Genomic DNA, 23555 nt, shown 5'->3' with positions numbered 1-23555 from the left:
GTAAAAGCACATTCTAATTTTTCAATTAACAATTAACTGACTAACAAATTTAAGTAGACACACATTATAAAATAACACATAACTAACTTGAAACCTTTTTTTTCCTGTATCTAACACATTTAGTAATAATTTTATTCTTAGTGAAACGGAATGATTTAAACAAACCTGCGTCTTCTTCCAGGACTTCCAGTCTTGTAGTTCAGTTTTATACTCCTCCATTTTCTTTTCATATTCTTCCATATATTCTTCTAGTAATTCCTTTATCTCAGCCTGAATTTCTGCTTCATATGCTTTCTCATCTGATTGCTGATCAACCTCTTCCCTTCAAAATAACAACTATTAACATGTTGCATAAAATAACATAAGGGCTACAATTAAGCCTGTAATAGATAATAGAAATCTACTTCTCCATGAATTGATTTCATTATATCAAAGGTGTGTTCTCTTTAAAAATACTAGCATAGATAGTCTGGGAGTTGATAGCAGATAGAATAATTATATTAGTTCTGTGTAATAACTTTCTTTACTCATTTCCTTTCTGTTACAGTAATACTTGTTATTTTAACCTTCCCTCTTCCCCAAACTCAAAAAGAACAGTGGCAGGATCAAACAGTGCCAGACACTACTCAAAGTCTTACTTCACCCTTCATATCAGAATTGTAAGTTCCCAAACTAATTAATCTTATTGCAACTCCACTGCTAGCAAATGAAGCACAAAAAGTTATCAAAACATACTTCCTCAAATAAAGTTTCATGGGTGTGTTAGTGAACTTCTGAAAGTCACGGAGGGATTTCATTTGTTTCCAAACTTTGATAATGGTCTTAAGCAACATTCTGTCTTTTTCTTGTTCAGCATCACGAAGTCTTCTGGTTTCTCTAGAAATATACATACACAGCACCAAATCAATCAGAATTGTCTAACTCAGTGGAACAGATAAAAAACTTTGGATACCAGAAGCCAAGGGATGTGGGTTTCAATTTGATTGATGGCTGCAGTGGTTTAAATCCAAGGAGCATAAAACTCGGACTTAAAATGGCAGGATTTGATTTCCTTCTGTACTCCAGTCTCTTGCATTTTGAACAATCTGATTTCAATTAAGTTGATTCTCTAGAGATCTCAAAGTTTTCGGAAATGCTTATTACAGCTGCACGTAATTAAAAATATTTTCAAGTCAATTCATGTAAACAACAGCCCAGGAAACCTACACTGCTGCTAGGGAGTAGTGCTTATTACATGCACACATTACAAAAGATGTTTTAAACTTCATGTGCTTCTAGCTCCAGTAAAAAGGACTTGCAGAGATGAAGTAATATAGTAATATAAGTTCTCTGAAAGCCCTACAAGGTTCTTAACAGAAACAAAATTAACATGGCCTTTTTTGTTTCAGTACTGGTATTTCACATTTCCATCCTCTAATCTGTTTGTAAAAGAGCTATTCATTAGCACTTTTAATGACCAACACACACCTCCCATGGAAATGTACATGCAGCACAAGCACAGGCTGTTTCCAGTACTATCTTTGTAGATAAACATGTCTAGTAAAAATCATGTCATTTAAAAAAAAAGAAAGATTACTACTTGTACTATTATCACACATTACAACTTGTATTATTCAGAGAATGTGGAAGACTGAAGCTGAGTTAAGAGATGAGAGAAGAAATACACCACACCTCATTTAAAAGGATAAGCAAATTTAGCCAAAATAAGTAACAAAGAAATACAGACTTTTCAGAAAGCAATATGAGTAACTTCTCCACTTCATTAGCTAGCAGTTTGAATATTACTATCCATGCAGCTTAACAACCTTTTCTTTTTTGTCTACCAGAGGAAGCTAGAAGATGAAACTTAAAGACATCAGGAAAATACAGGTCAGTAATTACACTTATCTAATGTATTGGATTTGGAAGCAGGACCTTTCAGTAGAGAATCACCTCTGCTAAAACACATCACCCACAGGAACCTGAATCACAGAATTGGCAGCATACATTGTCTTCCTCCTTCAGAAAACGAGGACACTAGGACTGAAATTTGCAGAACTTTTCTGTATTCAGACATTTCTTCCTCAAACCAATGGAAATCTACAGCTTTGATCTTCAGACAGCAAAGTGCATACATCTGCTATGTTACTGGAGGGTGGAGGAAACAATTAGACTATTTTCCACACTACCATGGTCTCTTCATCTCTACAATTTCTCATGAATGTATTACACCGACCATCAGGAGAATGCAAGGTTAAAAGAGAGACAAGGCAGATCTGATGTTTTTACCAAAATATGTGGTCCAAGCTAGTATTAAACACCCTGACAGCAAAAATTCCTGAGCCCAACTGAGCTTCATATGTGTAACGGTTTCCAACAATAGAGCTGTAGCCAGAAAGAAAAGCTACAGTTTTTCTTTATGATATGAAAAGCCCTAGAACAAGACCAGCCAAGCTCATCTAATGTTAATCAGGCAAAAGTGATCTCACTGATTTGAGCAGAGTTTCTCCAGATTCGTAATAGCATGACACTAAACTAAAGCACTCAAGACCTAGAAAAACACTTCAGATACCCAGAAAAAATATTTTATCTAATTAGAAATTAACATAAAACAAGCCTAAAGGTTGGTGCCAAAATCCAAGAATCTTGTTCCCACAGTGAATGTCCTCATTACCATTCCCCCACCTTCCCTGGTGAGAGCTCCTGTCTCCGAGGTACTGTATGGTAACTGCACACCTCCAGCTCCCAGTCCTCCAGCAGATGTGTCAAGAAGATACTAATAAAAGTTACTCTATTTTCAACGGAAGGAAGTCTTTGTCCCTCAGTATAAATACTACATTATAGACTACTTCATGCCCTGTACAGGTACAAGACTGTGTACTTGAAGAATGAAAACCTGAAGAAGCAATTCCCAATCTAAGAGGAGTGTGTGGATGTGTAAGTGTAAGCAGATGTAGATTTCAAGGCTGCAAGTAGAATTGTTATTAATTTTTTTAATGCTTTGTTATCATGTGACTCACTATATCAGTCTAAACTTCTGTTTCTTTAAATTAATACATTATTGACTACTTTAAGATAGGTGAAAACTTTCAGATTTGTATTATCTACTAGTTAAAAGGCTGTTCAACATGGATCTCCAAAATAACTTCTTTTTTATCATACTGCTTACACTTACAGTTCATCACTATCCATCTGCCAGAAATAATAGAAACTATCATTACCAAGCCAAAAACTGTAATACATTTTTACTAGCCAGCTATTGTCCAAGAACAATAACTGTAATCTTGTAAAACAAAATTCTACCATTTTATTTGTATTAGCCCACTAGCAAAAACAGGGCAAAATATCTAAGAATGGGAAGCAAGTCAAGAATACTTGTGTAATGAGGAAGAGGATGGAAAAAACAAGGGGCTTTGTCTGTTCAAAAAATCACGTTATCCAGCTGAGGTTTACCAAAACTTTATTTTATTTAAATTTTAATTGTACAAAACACACCACTAAATAGTTACTAAGTAATTAATAAAAGGTAATAAAATTAGACCACTTTTGAACCAAAATTTCAGCCTAAACTGTATTTTCTTCATATTTTTTATGCAACTTATCAGTGAGAACGCTTAAATCCTCAAAATTATTCTAGAGGTATTTACAGCAGAATTTAAAAGTCTAACATGAGTCATATTCTGTATCAACATGTAAAGGAAAAAAGGAATACAGTTTTAAAAAAGAAATGATTTAACGGATTCATACCTACCTGACCTCCATTTTGTATTCAGATATGCTCTGTTGTGCCACAGGAACACCATCACCAGTACCTTCTATACTACATTGCACAGCATTCCTCAAAGCATGCAGCTTAAACAAGCAAACAAACAATTAACAGATGGCTTAACGAGGCATACAGTGTAATGTACCTTGACATGAAAGAGCTAGTTACTACATGACAGAAAACTCTGAACTGTCTTGATTCTGTAATTATAGGGCTTTCCCATGATTCTTCAACATGAAATTCTAATTAGGATTCTGGATGTATCAGGGAGTTTATGGACCTTGATCACTGCAACAGATCTAATCAAGGAGAAAAAAACTGATCTAGGGATTATTCTGAAAGCTCAGGGATCAAAGAGGTGGGGGGGGGGGGGGGGGAAAGTGAGTCTGAGAAAAAAAACACCTTTCACAAAAGTCTTTTTTGGGACTAGGAAGGGCCACTAAAGGCAATCCTAGAAAATCACAGAATCATTAAGGTTAGAAAAGAATTCCAATATCATCGAGTTCAACCTTTGACCAAACACACCCATTGTCAACTAAACCATAGCACTAAGTACCACATCCAGCAATTTCCTGAACACTTCCAGGGATGGTGATCCCAACACTTCCCTTGGCAGCCCATTCCAATGCTTAACTACCCTTTCAGTGAAGAAATTCTGTCTGATGTCCAGCCTGAACCTCCTCCGGCACAACTTGTGGTTATGTCCTCTTGTCCTGGGAGAAGAGGCTGACACCCACCTGGCTAAAACCTCCTTTCAGGTAGTTGTAGAGAGTGAGAATGTCCCCCTTGAGCATCCTCTTCTCCAGGCTAAATAATCCTTGAAAGGAGGTTGTAGTCAGACGGATATGCTGGTCTCTTCTCTCAAGTAACCAGTGATAGGACAACAAGTCAATGTCCTCAAGTTCCAGGGGAGGTGTAGATTGGATGGTAGAAAAAATTTCTTCACTGAGAGGGTTGCCAAGCACTGGAACAGGCTGCCCAGGGAAGTGGATGAATCACCATCCCTGGAGGGATTTAAAAGATGTGTAAATGTGGCATTTAGGGACATGGTTTAGTGCTGGACTTGGCAGTGGTTGGACTCGATATTAGAGGTCTTTTCCAACCTCACTGATTCTGTGGTTCTGTAGGTTCCTGTACAGCAGGCATGGAGAAACCAAATGTCTCATTTCACAGAGAACTAAGGCATATCCTTCAAAAATAATGACAGACCAAAATATATCAAGGAATTATTTTGAGACACCACACAAAATATCTCTCATTAGAACTATAACCTAATGCTTTTTATAAAAATTCAGAAGTATCTGTATACCACCTACTGACCCTCATATTACACTACAAATGATCTTGTATATAATGATGATTTTTCCCTTTTAGTAGCTCTTTAGGGTAGAAAATCATAATCACCTTGAAATTATGGAAATTTGAATTTAATAATTCAAATCTAATATCCATCTAATTTTTAACAGACAAGTATTTTTGTGTGCCCTGATGACATTAGAATTGTACTAACAATGCCTAGTGTTCATGTACAAATTTGCACCAGGGAAGACCACTACCATTACTTCCAATGTACAGATGGAGGAAGAGTAGTGGTATGCAGAGGATAAGCAGCCCCAGCTAAGCTCATCCAGCAAGTCAGTAACGGAGCCAGGAACAGAAGAGTCTACATTCAGCCTCAGGTTTTGCCATGCCACAAGAGTGACACAGTAAACTACTGTCTTTTGCTGTCTCCCTGCCAGAGCAGCTGCACTGTAATATCTTATCTGGAAAACATTTTGGCTACTCTAAGGAATACTATGTAAATGTTATTATATTCCTTTTACCTCAGAGTTAATTTAAATCTGAAGATCAAAGAAATTCATGATCTTAAAAATGCAGTTCTGCATTTAACACACAACAACCTCAGTCAAGTATTTAGGTTTTTTTAGCTTCTGACAAATTCAGCTTTTACCTTAAACTGTCACATCAGTATCTCAATAAGGTAGGATGACAGACCAGAAATACCTTGTCTGTGAGAAGTTTGGTAAGATTCTTCTGTTTTCTTGCTAAATACTGATCATATAACTGAGCCAGTTTAGCTGCTAACACATGCTCACGGCTGAAGCAGGGATGATGTGTGAATATCAGTCCAGAAATATCAATATCCAATTGAAATAGCCCCTGAAAATCTCCAGGTCCAACAAAATACTGATTGGCAGATGTCATTTTAATTGCCTGAAAGAAAAAAATTAAAAATGGATTTACAAACTCTGATAACACTATCTTTCAAAGAGTTTCTGTGTCAGAAAATGACCCATTTAGCACTGCCTACATTTAACTACTGAGTCTTAACCTCCTGCTTTATCAATAAGTGCGTGGCACAAAACCACCATAGGTATTCTACACAACAGAATTTTTATAGCCCATATGAGGCTGAGATAAGAAGTCATCTGCCCATACTGAAGGTTTTGCTGAGCAATGAAGACAATGATAGTGAATTAGAAAAAGAAAAACCTGCTAGTTCTCTTATTATCCATTTGTTTAGTATGGCTTTACTTCCTCTTAGAACTGCGCTCTAGGATAAACAGTCCAGCTCTCAGAGAACAGTTCTCCTTGTAGATCATTTGGAATCTGCAATTAGGAAATATGTTATTTCCTTCCCTATTCTAACACCAGGAACATTCAGACTAATAAAGTCCAATAAAAGCTTTCAGCAACAAAGTGTAAAAAGTTTGCTTTAACCCGCTGCAACACAAAGACATTCATGGCTTACATCCTCAAGTTACTGAAAGCAGAAGAGAATGAACACTACTTCCAGCCTGACTACTGCTGTTTCCTTCTTAGAATCCTTCAGAAGAGGTTCATCAGAGATATTCTGGTACCATAAAAAATAAAGTATGTAGTGTTCGTTGCAGTCCCTTTCTGAGTATGGGAAAAGGGGGGATTGAGAGGGTAATTTAGGTGTTGCAAAGCTCTTTTACAGGACTGATATAAATGGCTATGAAATACACTTAAGTCCACCTGATCCTCCCACATTCAGTTTCTCACTAAAATGTTTGATTTGACGTAATCTGTCAGAAAAATGACAGCTTTGAATTCCTTATGCTTTAACTATTTCTCTGCCCAGAAAGGGCCCCTAAGCTCAGTGTCTTACTTACCACAGTGATTTGGATATTTATGTGTCACTGTTCACATAAATACGGTGTTCTCAAAACATAAATTCTCTTGGCCTATCTTTACAAGATCTAAGCAGTAAACTTTTCCTGCCTGCAGAAACACCCTGCATAGATTAGTGGTACTGGATGCACCCTGTGATTTGCGTATTTATAACCAGCATCAATTAAAGGGCCGCATTTAAGTCTTTATCAACAGCAACAGTCAGAAACACTCGTGTGTCCCAAAAGAGTAATCTACTTTGAAGCCTTAAAAGTCAGTTTTATCAAGAGGGTAATAAGAGTGCTAACAAGCAGAACAATTAAAGCTTGCTGAATCATTTTAATTGAAACTTATTTTGATTTGTACTGATTGCACATTGCAACTGCTGTTTGCCAGGGTAGGTATGCTGTTATTGAGGGAAAAACAGTAACAAAAAGACCTGCAAACAAAACAAAGCAACCAAACAAGAAAAACAACAAAGAAAAAAACCAACATAAACCTACAACCCCCAAAATATATCTGAATTGATGCTACATAACTCAAAATTAGTTGCTGTCTATATGAGTGAACTGCACGTAAAGACTTATTAAGGAGGAGTTTGATCACTGTAAAATAACCATCCTGCACACGCTCTTCAATTATTTCTCTTCAGCTGCTGATGACCAAGTCTGTCTATTAGCTCCTGCCTCGAGGAGGTTTACAAATACACTAATATTGGAACCACCCTACTCTGTCATTAGAATATCCAAGGGTGCCTCACAGAGACCTTAGTGACTGTCCTGGACCGATGCTTTTCTATTTCAACCAGTACTATCAGCTTAACTCTTCATTCTTTGGAATGCATTTTTCCAGAATAAAACAGGTGGAATATACTTGAAAATGTAGAGCACATTTAAAGAACAGTTGTGGAAAAGCAGTCAACAGTCATAGTTCTTAGCACAAAACCCTTCAGGTCACCAGGGTTTCTGGTGCAGAAGAATTGAGATATTAGGTCATATATTTCCACATATATGAAATATGCCTACCTTTCTATAAACTGTTTCAAGTTCTGGTGCAATGCCTTCTTCAAGAGAAAATATTGGAGGCCTAGTAGGAGACTGTTTAATTGGATTAGGCAATGCTAAGATTTTGCCATCGTCACCAAACCAGTCTTTCCCCTATGAAGAAAAACATAATTTTATTTTGTTTCTTACTTTTTACACCAATTACTTGCAAAATTATAATTCTTGTGGAAAAAATACAGAATAAAAGGTACTATGAACTGTTTGTGCCTGAAATAACCAAAACTTTCCTAAGACACCAAAATGAAATCTTCAAGTATACCATAGGTAAGTTTTGAAATCAAAAGACCAAAGAGTTGCTCAAAATTTAGGTATACTGACTTTTTTCCTTCCAACATTCAGTGTTACAGATTTGAAAGGAAAAAAAAATCAACATCTACAGCACTTATTTAAATGTTACTTTCTTAAATCACTAAAACTGAAATAATTGTATGTCTTGTTTTACACAAGAGCTAAATGGAAGTTCAGGTAATTTATCAAAGTATCTCTCAAATCATCTAGTCCACTACTTAAACAGCATCTATGAAAGCAGATAAGTATCTTACACACCAGTTGTATTCATGGCTTCATATGTTGAACAGTGTCCTAATTCATCCCTCTGTTCTCATTACCTGGATTCAAATACAGCTTAAACCAGTGCAGCTGCCCAAAGATGCTGCTCTGCCCTCTTATTTCCATGCCTGGTTTAAGCTGACCATACAACCAAATGCTGATGTTGAACCCATGACACAAAACAGAAAACTAACTGGGTTGAAGGTGGCCAGTTGAAAATTTTAGATCCAAATACTGCCAGTCTGATTCAGAAAATTACCTCCGCTAGCCCACAGAGAATATCAAGAATCATAAAAAAATATAAAGGGCAGCTGCCACATAGGAGCTTAAATCTGTACTAAACTATACACACCTTACTGTGTATAGGAGAATACAGCAGGACAAAATATATGCAAGACACTTTCCCAAGTGTTTCTGCAAGACATTCTTAAAAATCTGAAAGGATTCTACAACCTTTCCAGATAATTTATACCAGTATTTCATTATCTTTACAGTCTGATCAGTGATCTGTTCCCCAGCAGGCAACAAGCAGAACCAGGAAAAGACACCAGTAAGACCCAGTCTTGTGCTCTGACAATTGGGTTGCACTAAGAACACACTCCTACAAAAATCTGTATTTCCCGGTATCTGATGCTGCTAAACATTTTAAAGATGAAAAGCCCCATATTAGCGTGACCACCCACTTATCTAACTATAACAAAATAAAATACTAGGAAATAAAAAAAGACAACTAAGAAAGTAGCAGTGACTTACCTGCTCCTGTCTGAGTATTCTGTTTTCTAAAATATTTTGATTAGACTGTGATACAAAGGGCCTTTCTCCTGTATAAAGACCTTCATCCTCAAGGTATCTAGGCTGCATATTTTCAGGCATCTTCTCAGAAACAGGCACTAATAAGAAATTAAAGAGAAAACCATGCAAAATATCTTATAACTGTAATTCTAGTTTGTTAATTCTCTAGGAGCCTATGCAGTTCTTAAAATGAATGGCACTGCATGTTAAGCATGATGTCAGAAATATTTTCCTACACAGGAAATAAAATATAACCAAAATATGTCCTTTTCTTCAAAAATACTGAGCCCATACACACAGTGAAATAATCTTGAAACAGGGAGGGATTATACTGAGGATTACAATAAATTATTCCCTAACTCAGAACACAGTGGATCACACTGGAAGCAGTCAGAACTAAGCTACAAGACACAAAAAGACAGAGGCACCCAATGCCAAATATTTTGACGTTGCATTGCAAGCTGTACCAACACTGCTCTGGTACAGACCACTGAGGGACTCGTTTCTGTTTCTTCCAGTTCAAATATTAAATAGTAGGTGATATTATAAAGCAATTTTTTAGGGCTTTGCAGTTCTACAGGAATAAGGTAAAAAGGTGATAGACATGATCAGTGTTGACTGTTTCCAATTCACAAAATCACATTTTGTGAAAAGGGCCCCCTGAATCACAAAAATCCTTATGTTACTTACATGACTCCCGACAAACTTGCCACACAGAAAAAATTGCAGATGTAGCCAAGCGAATAAATAGTGTAAGTTATAATGCACAGTGAATGAGCCACCTTAGTTCCTAAATGCGTGTACCCAGTAACCTGCTGCATGTGTTCAACAATGTAAGAGCTAAACCCCAGTGGAAGAAGAGCCAGGATCTTGCATTTCCTTATAGGTAGCACTAAGATAATTACCCCAGAGCAACTGATGTGCCCTGAGTACACCTGTGAGTGTACCAGCTGATGACCCATTGAGGTGTGCATGCTTCTAGTTAATCCTTCTGTCAGACCTTTTCAGACTTGACTGGGTGATCAGTGTCAGAGAGTCCCAATTAAGTATCTCTCTACTGCCAGACACAGTTGATACAAGAGTTACTCAGCAGATTAAAGAATGCCATGCTATGCAAAATCCAGGAACAAAATGAATAAGCACGATCTTCACACCTGTTAGCATGCTGGGAATGAAGAGAAATTCTTTTTCCCTTTTCAGTTGTTCAGAGTAGTTTTCACATTCAGCAGGTTTCATTACTACAAAATCTTCATCTGTCCGCCCCATGAATAAATCATCATCTTTAATGAGGTGTACGTCTTCATCCTATAGGTTGTGCAAACATCTCTGTTAGTTCATCTGTTTCTTAAGAAAGTTTCTTGAGAAAGTATACTTTCAGAATTTTTAAGGAAACAAGAGCTGCCATTTGGTATTAGACTATTAAAATTAATTCAAGAAGTCTGAATAAAAATATGAACATTTTTTCCTGTAGTTCAGACCGTTTCATCCTCCTCTTGTTCATCTTCATGGGTTTCTACACATTCCCCTTCTGCCTCATCTTCTTCATTTAATCCATTCCTTTTCCTGGCTCCAGATTTCATATTCTCTCGTCCAGCATCAAAATTGAAGGTAAAGAAATTATATGCTTCCTCCTCAGAAGGAAAATCATTCTGGAACTAAGAAAAGAAAACAAAGATATTTTAATACGGCATTGATAAGAAAATTAGGGCAAGTGAATAATTTTTTTCCATTAGGAATACAAAACAGCAGCATGTATAAAAACTAGTCACAGGATAGTAATTATTTTATATCAAAGAGAACTCACCCAAATGCTGCAGCTAACTGAAATTTGTAAATCATACATGATAATTTTTCTATTGCTATACTATAATTTCACTGAATGTTTCTTGCAATGTTTTATTAAAAAGGTTTAATTTTAACATGCTTATTGTTTTAAACATAAACAATTTGTGAATCAGAAAATGCCAGAGTTTAAATTCTGGCCATAAGGCAGATATCCAGGTGAATGATATGAAGAGAAATTTCTAATGGCTTTTTGCCTCTGAAGGACCCAGGACCCTTTAGCTTTAGGATGAATCCTCTAACAAAAGAATTAACAGTGTTTTGTTGCTAATAAATACCAACATACTAATCTGCAAAATGCTTTAACTGCCAATCAGTGGCATTCAATAAAAAGGATTTAAACAGAAGAAACATTTTTCCTCCAAGCTCCAGTATTTGTGTCCAGATGGATTTACTTGAACTTTTTTTTAATCAAATGACCCAAAGCCATTCTTACATTTGATGAAGGTTCCCTTTATATACTTCAATTGTTGGCATACACTGTTTGTGAAATTTTAAATTAAATAAAATTCTCTCCAATGCATAAGACTGAATTCTGTCTGCTTTTTCAAACAGAACCATGAAGCCATGCAGTGTTTAAATGAAATTAATATGGGTTATTGAAATGAAGGAATTGGTACTTACTGTTGACTTTTGCTTAAGCTTTTTTACAGAATCACGAAACTTTACTTTTGGTGGTAAGTGGGTTTCATCCTCTTGCATCTCCCTAAATTTATCATTATCAGACTGCATAAAAATATATACGTAAGTTTTAGCACATATTTACTGAACCATAACAAATACAAACAGTTGAACACAGTTATTACATATTGCATTTTTACAGAAAAAAATAACAAAAGAGAAACACAGTCACTGTGGTAACAAACTGATTTTATATTTATTTTAAAAGGGTACATCCAACTATTACTTAATTCCTTTGGGTGAAGAAACAGACTGCAGAGTATCAAGAAATGGTTCATTGCCTAAACAACAACTTACTGTCTTCACTGCTGGTGGGATCATTGTTTCTGCACTCCTGAACACAAGTAGCCACATGCTGATCTCCAAAGGGAGAGAAATGGGGCAACAATGGCAAATCTTTCCCTCTTCAAATGAGGGGCTGGCAGACAGCCCAGGCCAGGTAGCAGTGGCAGGGGTGCTGCTGGCAGGCACTGCTGCCCAGGGAATGGAATTAAGGAGCCTCTCAGACAAACTCTGCTGCAACCAGGAAAACCCTCTTCAGTATTATTCTGAAAAGGTGGCATCCATCGCTTGGGTGCTGAAATAAAGACTTGATTATTTGTTTTATTCTCTCTCAAACAACTACTGCTATGCTACTCTGAAAGTGCATGGGGGACATCCCCCTGCCTTTTCAAGAAAGGCAGGAGTATGGTTATCCATTCCCAGTTTTCTGAAGCCGTATCTGTCCCTACACACAGATCACTGTAAACATCACTGGTTCTGAGGTTGCTTCAGCAAGTTCATTTAAGTGCTTCAAAGTGATTTTCACCAAGCTCAGCCAACGTAAACACATCTACCACTCTGTCTGTGGCCTGAATCCTTAGATTAAAGGAAGACACTTCTCAAGCTTACAACTATTCCACCTAAACTTCAAAATAATTATTGCAAAAAGAAAATCTCCAACTCTGTCAATCTGATGGTCACTTGTTTAACAACAAAACAATATCACAATTGAGAGTAAATAAGTACAGGAAACAAAACCAATACATGGAAGGTTTCAGATATTCTTTATATAAAATTAATAACCAACTCTAATAAGGGTATCACTTCTGCATTTTCCTAATACAAACATTAAAACAGTACTATGTAACTGAAAGTTGTAACAATTACTTATTATAAGATAACACTGCCAAAACCCTACCCTCAACCTAGATGAAAAGGTAATTCTCCCCAAGACAAGTAATTTAGCCAGGTTAATTCATATTGTTTGGAATTCCAGATAAAAGCATTACTTCTACATGCTGTTATTTCCTGGGCATACACAGTCTTTGGAACACATTTTCTACAGGCAAGCAATCTCTTTGTGAATTTTGAAGAATATGAGTGCAAATTCTGCACAGACAGAGCCTTTGTTATTTTTTTAATACAAAAATCATTTTCTAACGTAAAATAGTAACAAGGAAATACAATACAGTATAATGATATAAAGCTAATATCCAGCATTTAGCAATTACACTGTGCAAATTTATATAAATTTGTATGTAAATGTATGTATGTAATACAGTGGTCTTTTCTGTTACAGTAAATTTTAAATACTTCAAGGCATCTAAAGCAACAGAAGTTATGAACCTTTAAATGACAGAAGTTTTACATGTCAACTACAATGAAAGCAAATTATTACTGTTAAATATGTACATTGAAAGCAATAATCAGAAAGGTTCCTTCCTGTCTACTAATTCAAACAGTAGTATAATTTTGATCAATGAAACTGATCTTCAAGGTTGTAGTCTTTGATTTATTTCATGTTTCACACAGCAAGACACAATGCACTTTCTTACCACTTTATCCAGTCTGACTTCTGGGTTTCTTCCTCTGATGCCTTTTAAACGCCTTGGTTGTGGAGTGGGGTATTCTTGGGATAAAGTAATTTCAGCTTTTGACTAAGCAAAAAAATGAAAAAAATGCTTAGCTATAACAGAAATAGAATAAGATCAAAGCTACAATAATTCCCAGGAACTCAATAACTTATTCATGTTTGTGTTAGGGACAGAATCTTTTATATATAATCAGCTTAAGTGATTTTACAGACCTAGATATTAATACCCCTTATTGAACTGCACAGTAAACTTACAAAGAAATCCATTGATTTCAAAATAGTGTCAGAAATTTTTTGACAAAAAACACAGATGGATCTTCTAATGATTGTATCATTTGAATTATAAAACAATACATTGTATGTTATTACAAACAAATTAAATACAAACTCTAGAAAAAAAATACAGCAATACAGAAAACTACTGTACCCATGAACTTAGTATTATTTTGGCATTAGAAATCAAAAAGCAGACATCCCAACTCAGATTCACATAGCACAAAGCAAGTAAAATGAAGTGAGTGGTACTTATAAGACTGAGGTCAACCAAATAGGACTTCTGAAGAATTCTCACCTTTGCTGCTTTTAGTTTCTCTCTCATTCGCTGTCTAACAGAAAGCTCTGCAATACCTGTCCTTGATGTAGAAGGAACAGGTGGCAACTCTGAAACAGAGAAGACATGGCAACATGTTTAAATTAAGTATTTCCTGAAAGAAATGTATGTTAAATAAAACCATCTATACCATACATAATCCCATGTTCCAACAGAAAGAACTTGCATGAGAAAATGTGAATGAATGAAACATTTTCTGGAATTCAGTCCTTACAGACTATCACTTAAATGCCTTTAACTGTGATGGATCTACCTTTCATTATATACTATAAACCACCTTAAGTAATGCATAGACACACTTCTTTTCTATTAAAAACACATAAAAGAATTTCCTGGCATTTTATAAGCTGTTAGTCAGAGCTGTCTCATCTAATTTTGAATGGTGATGTGCTATAAAACCCGAGACAGCATCACCAGGTAACTTCCCATTTCACACACAAGCTAGTAAGGCCATATTTAAACATATTTAAACAACCTGGGCAGACTCAAGCCCAAGGGTCCTAATGAGATGCTGCCATCAGTGTGGAGGGAGCTGGTCAATGTTACCTGAAGGTTGCCCTCAATGATCTTTAAAAGATCATGGTGATGATCAAGGGCAGTTCCTGAGGATCACTTCTGTCTTCAAGGAGGGAAATTTGGGGAACTACAGGCTGATCAGCCTCACCTTGATGCCCAAGAAGGTGATGGAGCAAATAATCCTAGAAACCATTGTCAAATATGTTAAGACAAAAACTCAGAGTCATCAGCATGGATTTACAAAGGGGATAAACCTCTACCTGACCAATGAGACAATTTTCTATGACAAGATAACTGGATTAGTGGATGAAGGGAAAGTGGTGGATGTTTTTTATCACTGGTTCCTGCAATATCCTTATAGAGAAAGTCATGAAATATGGACCATGTACGTAGGCGGACTGAAAACCGGCTGAACTGTGAGGTTCAAAGGGTTGTGTAGTGTCCAGCTGGAGGCCATCATTAGAACTGTACCCCTGGGGTTGTTTTCAAACAAACAAACAAAAAAAATTGCACATCCCACCCTCCAACCCAAAGAATTCATCAAAACTCTACATCCTTTAGGACCAAGTACTCTCTGCTGATCCTGTGAAACATAAAGTTCTGCGTTTTAAATCAGTGGCATATGAGATTTTTTGGTAAGCAGTAAATACCCGGTTTGGACACTGACTTGGGCAATCATGGTTATGGAAAAGGAGAATTACTGCTTGTTGCAGTCTTTGAATTGCTGCTCCCAAAAAAGCCCAGGCTTTTCCTCCATCATTAAAACTGAATGTGATTTTTGATAACCAAACTTATCAGGGCCTCCTTTTCCTTCGAAGGACTGATGGCATTCCTTCCCCTTATCTTCCATGTATCAAATCCTCCTAGATTAAGATTTCTTCACATAAATTCAGTAAATATTAGTAAGGTGATCCTGTACCCTACTACATTCCCTGATACCTAAATAAAAACAATGAATAGTTATCCACTTGTTTACAGGGAAGCTTCATTCTTGGGGTCAGATATACAAAGAAGTGGATACCTACAACTCATCCTCTCACACAAACACAAATGAAAAACATTTTAAATTTACAACATAAATGAGATTCTATGTGTAAGCAAATGGCAATACTTCTTGCAGTTTTATGTATTAAACACAATTATGGTTGACTTCTGCACAGTATTTTGAGAAGGTGCCCATCTCCTTCTCTGGGATTGCACTACAACAGTACAAGACTCATGGCTATCCTCTTCATAAAATCTTCCAAAATATTTTTAGTTGAAAAAATAGTTTTATATACTTAATAGCTTGGAAAGTCACCACTTAAGCACTTTTCTTTTTGAAATATCTAAATAATTTCTTCATTTTTCAAACTAATCCTAGCTACATAATTATCTCCCCATCTGCACCAACCACTTGAGTCATACTGGAGCCCTGGAGTTCACCTGGACATTCTCAGGAGCTTACTGAAACTTTAACTTCAACTGATACATGTAATATTAACTTTTTGAAGAGAAATTATTTACATTCCTGCTTATAAATGGAATTGTCTTTTTTCTTTTTCTCTTTAACTTTTGTAAGTGGTTTTTATTTCCAGGAGGAAATCCATTGGTCCACTAGAACACACTGGCCCTTTAACTGGAACAACTCTAAGATGACTATCAGGAGAAAACTGCAGCTCTTTTTGCACACGTGCTTTGTGGAGGTTTTTTTTCTTTAATTTTTAATCTGGGAACACATAACATTCTAGTTAAATAAGTTTTCCTAGTTATCACTAAGTTCAAAATTAAATTACCTGTCCGTTCCTTGAGCCAAATACTGATTGTTCTTTGCCCTTATGAAAGAACATCGCTTGCCAAGGTCTTACGTAAAGGGCGATTTCAGGTTCATATAAGGCATTAAATTCACAAAAGGGAGATAAAACAGCAAAGGGTAAGGGTTTAGGAGTGGTAATGTCACAGAACATATATCACATTATGGCTGATTCAATATTACTCCAAGAGCTTTACTGGCAGCAGAAAATACCATATGTTGAATACACAACTTAAACATTTAAAGGCTACCTACTATGCCAAAGTCAAAGTGCAATCTAATTTCCAGGATAACCTTAGTCCGCTGTCATTTAGAAAACAATAGATAAGATAAACCCCTCTATTGCTGATTCTACTTAGAAACATCAAAAGATTTTGGAGAATCCTAATCTTTCCAAATTACACAATTTACTGCCTCTATTTGTAAAAAAGAAACATTCGTTTTATTTGGAAACTTTCAAAAGAATGAACAAGGCCCAAAGCTCACTAGCATGAGACATGGAAAAGCAAGGATCCCATAACCACTTCCTTTCCAAGAGGAATAGTAGAAACAGAAACAAGCAGGTACTCAATAGAGACACTAAGAGACAATGCACAGAAAAACCTATTTGCATTTTGTCTTTTCTAGCAAGGAATGTGGAATGAGTAAGAACTGAGTAAGAATTACTGACAAAACAGAGGACAAGATGTAGATAAATATTTATCAGACTGAGCTAATTAAAAAACATCAAGGTAGAGTATCCATTAATGAACTGGCTGCAGCAAAGCCAGAACTGTCAGTGATTCCAAAAAATGATGGAGAACAGATAAGTTCCTAACTCCCAGGCAAGTCTCTTTTTTAAGAAAGAGCAAGCTGCAGAGAAGCATAAACAATTCAGTCTAAATTCAACCCTACAAAAAATACTCAGTCTATTTGTAAATACTTAAAAGACGGTAAAATAATAAGCAACAGAAGGCCTAGATTAGCCAGGATGAAAGCCTATCAAGACAATTTAATGTTCTTCAAAGAATATTCTACTCATTCTTGTGAATATCAGAAAAATCATACATCTCAACTTTTAAGCCTGCTATCTAGGAAGTGCCTTTCAGTAGGAAATATTTTGATGAAATGACAGGGTGGACGAGGGGAAGAGGGCACATACAAGTCACTGGCAAATCACAAGTAAAGAGATAAGCAAGTAACAGTTAATAAATTCAAACCCCCTACTGAGCAGGAATTTTCAGGATCTGCCTCAATCTAATGCCTTTAGAACATTTATTAATGTTTGAATGGCAGAGTAATGTTTATCTGTGTATAAAACATGCAGGCAAGAACTCTCAGAAGTCACATTTGCTCAAAGATAGCATTTGAAAAGTTTTTGGAATTGAGAAAAAACTTCAACAACTTCTACAAGGTCAGGCCCACAAACGGTTCTGGCACACAGAAGGCTCTATCTGCTGGAGATGGAAATTATTGACTTTAATTGTAATATGAAAGGTGACTACACACTTGATAAACTTGTAAACTTTTGGGGTATTCTAGCACTGGAACTGAGTCCCTTAAACACTTATGGAATCTTCACTGGTGCAGGCTCTTAAGTTAAAAAACAAACAAACAACGACAACAACAAAAACCAACTCTCAAAGAAAACCGATCTACCAAAAAAACCTCCACCAAAACCAAGTATCAAGATATAGATAAAATTACTTAAAGGCAGAAGTTGGTCTAAAGTTACCTTTTGATTTCCCTCTTGTGATTTTTTCTACCATTGCAATCTGTTCAGTTAGCATGCAAAAACATATTCTATTTCATTGCAGCAAACGCTTCATTTCAATTCCATTCTAATAAATGAAAACTAGAAAGCAACAGATTAGAATCTGCTTTTGATCTTCCAACATACTTGAAAATTGTCTGTAAACATTTCCAGACAAGCCAGGTTAAAATGAACAGCGTAAACATGCAAAATTACGGCAGAAACCATCTGCTGCTATTTTAAGCACCTTTTAAAGCATCAGAACTCATGCCCTGTATGCAGAATTCTTTATTGATTAATCAGTTCCTTGATATAACAGGGTAATTATCTTTTCTACACATAATGAAAAACATTTTAAGGCTTTGGTAGTTGCAGTAAAATTAACGCAATGCATTGATTAATGTGGGATCCTGTAGTTCCTTGAAAAAAGGACCACATTAAAAAAATGTGTCTGTTATTTTATTTCTCTGGACATATACTTTTGTTCTGCTTATGTGAATGGGCTCTACAGCCAACTAATTTGTGCTTAACTTCAAAGTATATTTTTGAAGTGAAAGAATTAAAACTAATATCCATGGGATTATCACTTTGCAGGATTACCATTACAGGCCTGTATCAAAAAAATTATCATAAAAAAATTAACGACTCTTTTACATTGGAAGAGTCATTATCCTGCTCCATATGGCTCCATATTTTACTTCTGGTAGGTTAATAAGTGTGCTGGATAGTCAAACTGAAACAAGGCCCAAATGAGAACTTGAAAATGCCACCTAGTAAGTGTTCTCCTTTGACTTCTCCTGCACTCAGAGGAGCCCAAACCCACTGGATCTCTGTGTGGCTTCAAAGCTCTCTGCACCAATGGAGACCCAAAACTGCTGCAAGTATCTCGACAGGATGTAAAAAGCAGGCACGAGGGAAAGCAGAGAGACAGTGACCAAGCATCAGTTACCTGAATGAAAGCAAGGAATGGTAACTTCCAACATAGGTCCTAGAAACACTGTTGTATTTTTCAGGGATACAGTCATTGGAAACTGCAACCAAATAACTATACAGATTCAATAAACCCAACAATGAAGAAAAAGATTTAGTAACACTGCAGTTGTGCTGCCTTCACAAGGGAATAACTATCAGACATGGGCTTCCTATTCAAAGCAATTCTTCTTTTGAAACTCTTATTTAATTAGTCTGACTTGTCACTCCACCTGAGAGAGGTGTAAAGGCACTAAGCATACACATAGCTGGATTACAGTAAAATAAAGAATTTCTACAGACTGCATTAAAAAATAGTAGAGACTGACTCAATTTTTGAAGGACTGGTACAGAGACTATGTTGACTACCAAGTGAAGAAGTAGTTGATGGATATGTTTCAAGATAAGTTTGCCACAGTGGACCGAGAATGAGCAAATAATCATTCCATGCTAGCATAAAATAAATGCTAGCATAAAATAATATTCGAGGGACATCACAAAATGATATTTCCACAAACATTACCTACTTCCTTGTATTAAAATACAGTTCCCTTTCCAAAAAAAAGGGTGTGGGTGTGTGTTTACTTTTAACACCACAAATTTAACATAATCTGGTAACAACCATGACAAAATAAAAAGGCCTGGATAAAATGCATTACCACAGGCATTGAAATAAAAAAAAAAACAAGAGAGTGGAGCAAACAGGCAGTACAGAGTTTCTCAATGGCACCTGAAAAATTGTGGGGGATGTCACTTCTTTTTTTTTTAAATGATTAGTCATCACTTGGCAAGACAACGATAATCAGAAATTCATACACAGACCATCACCCTAACAATGGAGTGAGGAGCTCAAAAAAAAAATCTGCTTTTACTTTATGACTGGGTAACACAACAGCAAACAGCAGTGTTAGCATATTCAAAACCTTCATATATAGAAGATGGAAATTTAAATTATTTATAAATCTATCAGACTGAAACATTGGGGGGCAGGGGAAATTGAAATAAGTTTTGGATAGACACACAAGGACTTCAGCTCAAGGTGCATTCTTTCTCAAAATGTAAGATATAATTAAAAAAACCCAAGAACAAATGGAGAAATTACACTGCATTTAAGTAAACCAATGATACAGTCCATTCAGAATACCACACGTAGTACTTTTCACTCAGTAACAGAGTAAAACACTTTGGAAAACAAAACATTTATCACATAGGGGAACTAACAGCTACTTTTCTTCTCAGAGTACTGTTGTGCTGTTCTGTCTATTCCTGGAAAACGAGCTTCTGTAAAAGAAAATAACCATCACTAGAGGGTGTCTCTTGATTTCTCCATGCAATAATTCTGAAATCTGTTTGGACTCTGTCTGTCAACGGCATATCACTTCCTAGCACAAGCTGGCACAGTGAGACTCAAAAACCACTCAAAAGAAAAGTACACAGACCTCTAAGAGTTGAAAACATCCCTTAACTGTAGATGTCTGTAACAAATACCATATTTTTCTAAAATGTGTTTGAGGACAATACATACATTTTATTTTGGTAAAACTTGTTATCGATGAAAAACTAAGCATGTTTGTAATTCACTGGATTTTCATTTTACTGTTTTTTTTTAATACTCTGCTCTTATGCATCTCTTTTATACATCCTATTTAGGTAAACCACAAAACCACGCAGTAAGATTCACCACACTAATCTTGTTCAAATTATTTAACAGGAATATTGCAGAGATTCTGCTGCAAAAATCGAAGATTAGTTTTTGAGTACCAATCACCTCTATTCTTTCCAAACCTGCAGTTAGACATTCAGTTCTAACAGCTCTCTACCACATCACTCTCCCACATTCTCCCACTTTGTGAGCAGAGTATTTCACATGTGACTAAAAATAGCACATCAATAAATCCACACATTTTCATATCCATGAATGACACTTCAAGCACAAAATACAAGGTTCACATAATCACAGAATCGTTATGCTTGGAAGGGACCTCTGGAGATCATCCAGTCCAACCATCCTGCCAAGGCAGGGACACCTAGAGCAGGTGACACAGGAACTCGTCCAGGTGGGGTTTAAATGTGTCCAGAGAGGGAGACTCCACAACCTCCCTGGGGAACCTGTTCCAGTGCTCTGCCACCCTCAATGTAAAGAAGCTCTTCCTCATGTTGAGATGGAACTTCTTGTGTTCTAGTTTATGGCTATTGCTTCTCATCTTGTTGCTGAGCACCACTGGAAAGAGCCTGGCACCATCCTCTTGGCACCTGCCTCTGAGATATTTATATGCAGTAATGAGATTCTCTCTCAGTCTTCTCTTCTCCAGACTAAACAGGCCCAGCTCCCACAGTCTCCCCTCATAAGAGAGGTGCTCCAGACCCTTCATCATCTTTGTGGCCTCCGTCAGACCCTCTCCAGTAGCTGCTTGTCTTTCTTGTACTGAGGAGCCCAGAACTGGACACAATACTCCAGATGTGGCCTCACTAGGGCTGAGTAGAGAGCGCAGATCACCTCCCTTGACCTGGTGGCCACACTCTTCCCAATATACCCCAGGATACCATTGGCCCTCCCGGCCACAAGGGCACACTGTTGGCTCATGGTCAACTTGTCATCCATCAATACTCTCAGCTCCTTCTCTGCACATCTGCTCTCTAGAAGGTCAGTCCCCAGCCTGTGCCAGTACTCCCCATGTGTCCTTGTTGAACCTCATTAGGTTTTTTCCCACTGAACTCTCCAGCTTGTCAAGGTCCCCCTGAATGGCAGCACAGCCTTCAGGTGTATCAGACACTCCCCCCCCCAGTTTGGTATCATCAGCAAACTTGCTGAGGGTACATTCTATCCCTTCTACCAGGTCCTTGATAAACAAATTGAATAAGACTGGACCTATTATTGATCCCTGGGCAACACCACTGACTACAGCTCTCCAACTGGATTCTACTCTGCTGATCACGACCCTCTGAGCACCGCCATTCCACCAGTTCTTGATCCACTTCACTGTCTATTCCTCTAACCCACATTTCCTGAGCTTACCTATGAGGATGTTATGGGAGAGTGTCAAAAGCCTTGCTAAAGTCAGGGTAGACAACATCCAGTGCTCTCCCCTCATCGACCCATCCTGCCATGTCATCATAAAAGGCTATGAGATCGGTCAAGCAAGATTTCCCCTTCGTGAATCCATACTGACTACTTCTGATGACTTTCATTTCTCTCACATATTTGGTGACGACCTCCAGAATCATCTCCTCCATCACCTTTCCAGAGACTGAGGTGAGGCTGACTGGCTGGTGCACATTCCAGCATGTAAATACTGAATTTGAAAAATGTAAGGGTATCTCATAATCTAATCATACTTAAATGTGATAGAAGCATGTCTAAATACGATAGGAGCATGCTCTCAAAGCCCGAGCTGACTTGGCACTGGCAGACACAGACAGTACCCTGCTGGTACTGGAATGCCAGGAGAGCCTGAGGAAGCTCGGGGGGGACCAGAGCAGGGGGGGCGCTGGTTTTGCTGTTCCTGTACCTCCAGGAACACGGGCAGGTACAGCTGCCCCCGGCACTCCGGCCCGGCCCGGCCCGGCCCCGCCGGCAGCCGCAGCCTGTCGGGCCCGCGCCCCGCCCCGCCCCGCCCCGCCGCTGGAGTCACTCACCGCGCAGCGCCCCCGGGGCGTCGGGGGGGCCGGGCTGCCGCCATGGTGCCTCCGGTCCTGAGCTGCGCCCGCGGCTCGGCGACACCCGCGGGCTCCGGCAGCTGCAGCGGGGCGGGAAGAGACGCGAGAGGCGCATGAGGGGGGGGCGGCCGGGCCGGGCCGGGCAGGAGAGGGGCGGGGGCGAGACCGGGGCGAGACCGGGGCGGGAGCGGGGGCGGGAGAAGGACCCGGCGCGGAGTGGGCAGAGCGAGCGCGCGTGCGCAGTGCCCGCGCGGGGCGCGGAGTTGGGCGGGAGGTGGCGGCGGTGCCCGAGGGTTGAGGGAGCCCTGAGGGAGCCCTGAGGGAGCCTTGGGAGAGCCGGGCGGGGACCGATCGCGGGCACGGGACACACCTTCCAGAGGGAGACAGGGACACGGAGAGAGAGAGAGAGCTGTGGGTGCAGGCAGGCCTTGTCCCCAGACACACAGACATAACCTCTGCTCTACCAAAACACCCGACTGTAGCAATTTTCCCCCTATATTTTTTATATACGTATACATATTAAATATATACGTGTATATATACATCCTATGTGTATATACCTCCTGTATATCTATCTATCTATCTATCTATCTATCTATCTATCTATCTATCTATC

The 23555-nt window shown here is 38.0% G+C and overlaps 1 protein-coding gene across 4 annotated transcripts in view; it reads right to left on the bottom strand.

The window, feature by feature from the left end:
- CC2D2A (coiled-coil and C2 domain containing 2A) overlaps positions 1 to 23067 on the bottom strand; it is a 56174-nt gene extending 33107 nt beyond the window's left edge. For 3 of the 4 annotated variants that reach the window (XM_027642768.1, XM_027642771.1, XM_027642772.1), the window contains exons 1-12: positions 22919 to 23067; positions 14235 to 14323; positions 13626 to 13727; positions 11752 to 11853; positions 10764 to 10940; positions 10440 to 10590; positions 9247 to 9383; positions 7906 to 8037; positions 5750 to 5959; positions 3731 to 3831; positions 736 to 876; positions 166 to 322 (exon numbers count right to left, since the gene is read on the bottom strand). In XM_027642768.1, coding sequence (XP_027498569.1) covers positions 166 to 322; positions 736 to 876; positions 3731 to 3831; positions 5750 to 5959; positions 7906 to 8037; positions 9247 to 9383; positions 10440 to 10590; positions 10764 to 10940; positions 11752 to 11853; positions 13626 to 13727; positions 14235 to 14323; positions 22919 to 23054 — 1635 coding nt within the window. In that variant the 5' untranslated portion in view covers positions 23055 to 23067. The remainder of the gene's footprint in view (positions 1 to 165; positions 323 to 735; positions 877 to 3730; positions 3832 to 5749; positions 5960 to 7905; positions 8038 to 9246; positions 9384 to 10439; positions 10591 to 10763; positions 10941 to 11751; positions 11854 to 13625; positions 13728 to 14234; positions 14324 to 22918) is intronic. The other variant, XM_027642769.1, reaches the window with a different exon arrangement.
- Between the last annotated feature and the right edge of the window lie 488 nt (positions 23068 to 23555).

Source organism: Corapipo altera, unplaced genomic scaffold, assembly GCF_003945725.1.
Source record: "Corapipo altera isolate COAL_440 unplaced genomic scaffold, ASM394572v1 22, whole genome shotgun sequence".
In the NCBI taxonomy this organism is placed as follows: Eukaryota; Metazoa; Chordata; class Aves; order Passeriformes; family Pipridae; genus Corapipo; species Corapipo altera.
This window is presented reverse-complemented; position numbering and strand designations above follow the sequence as displayed.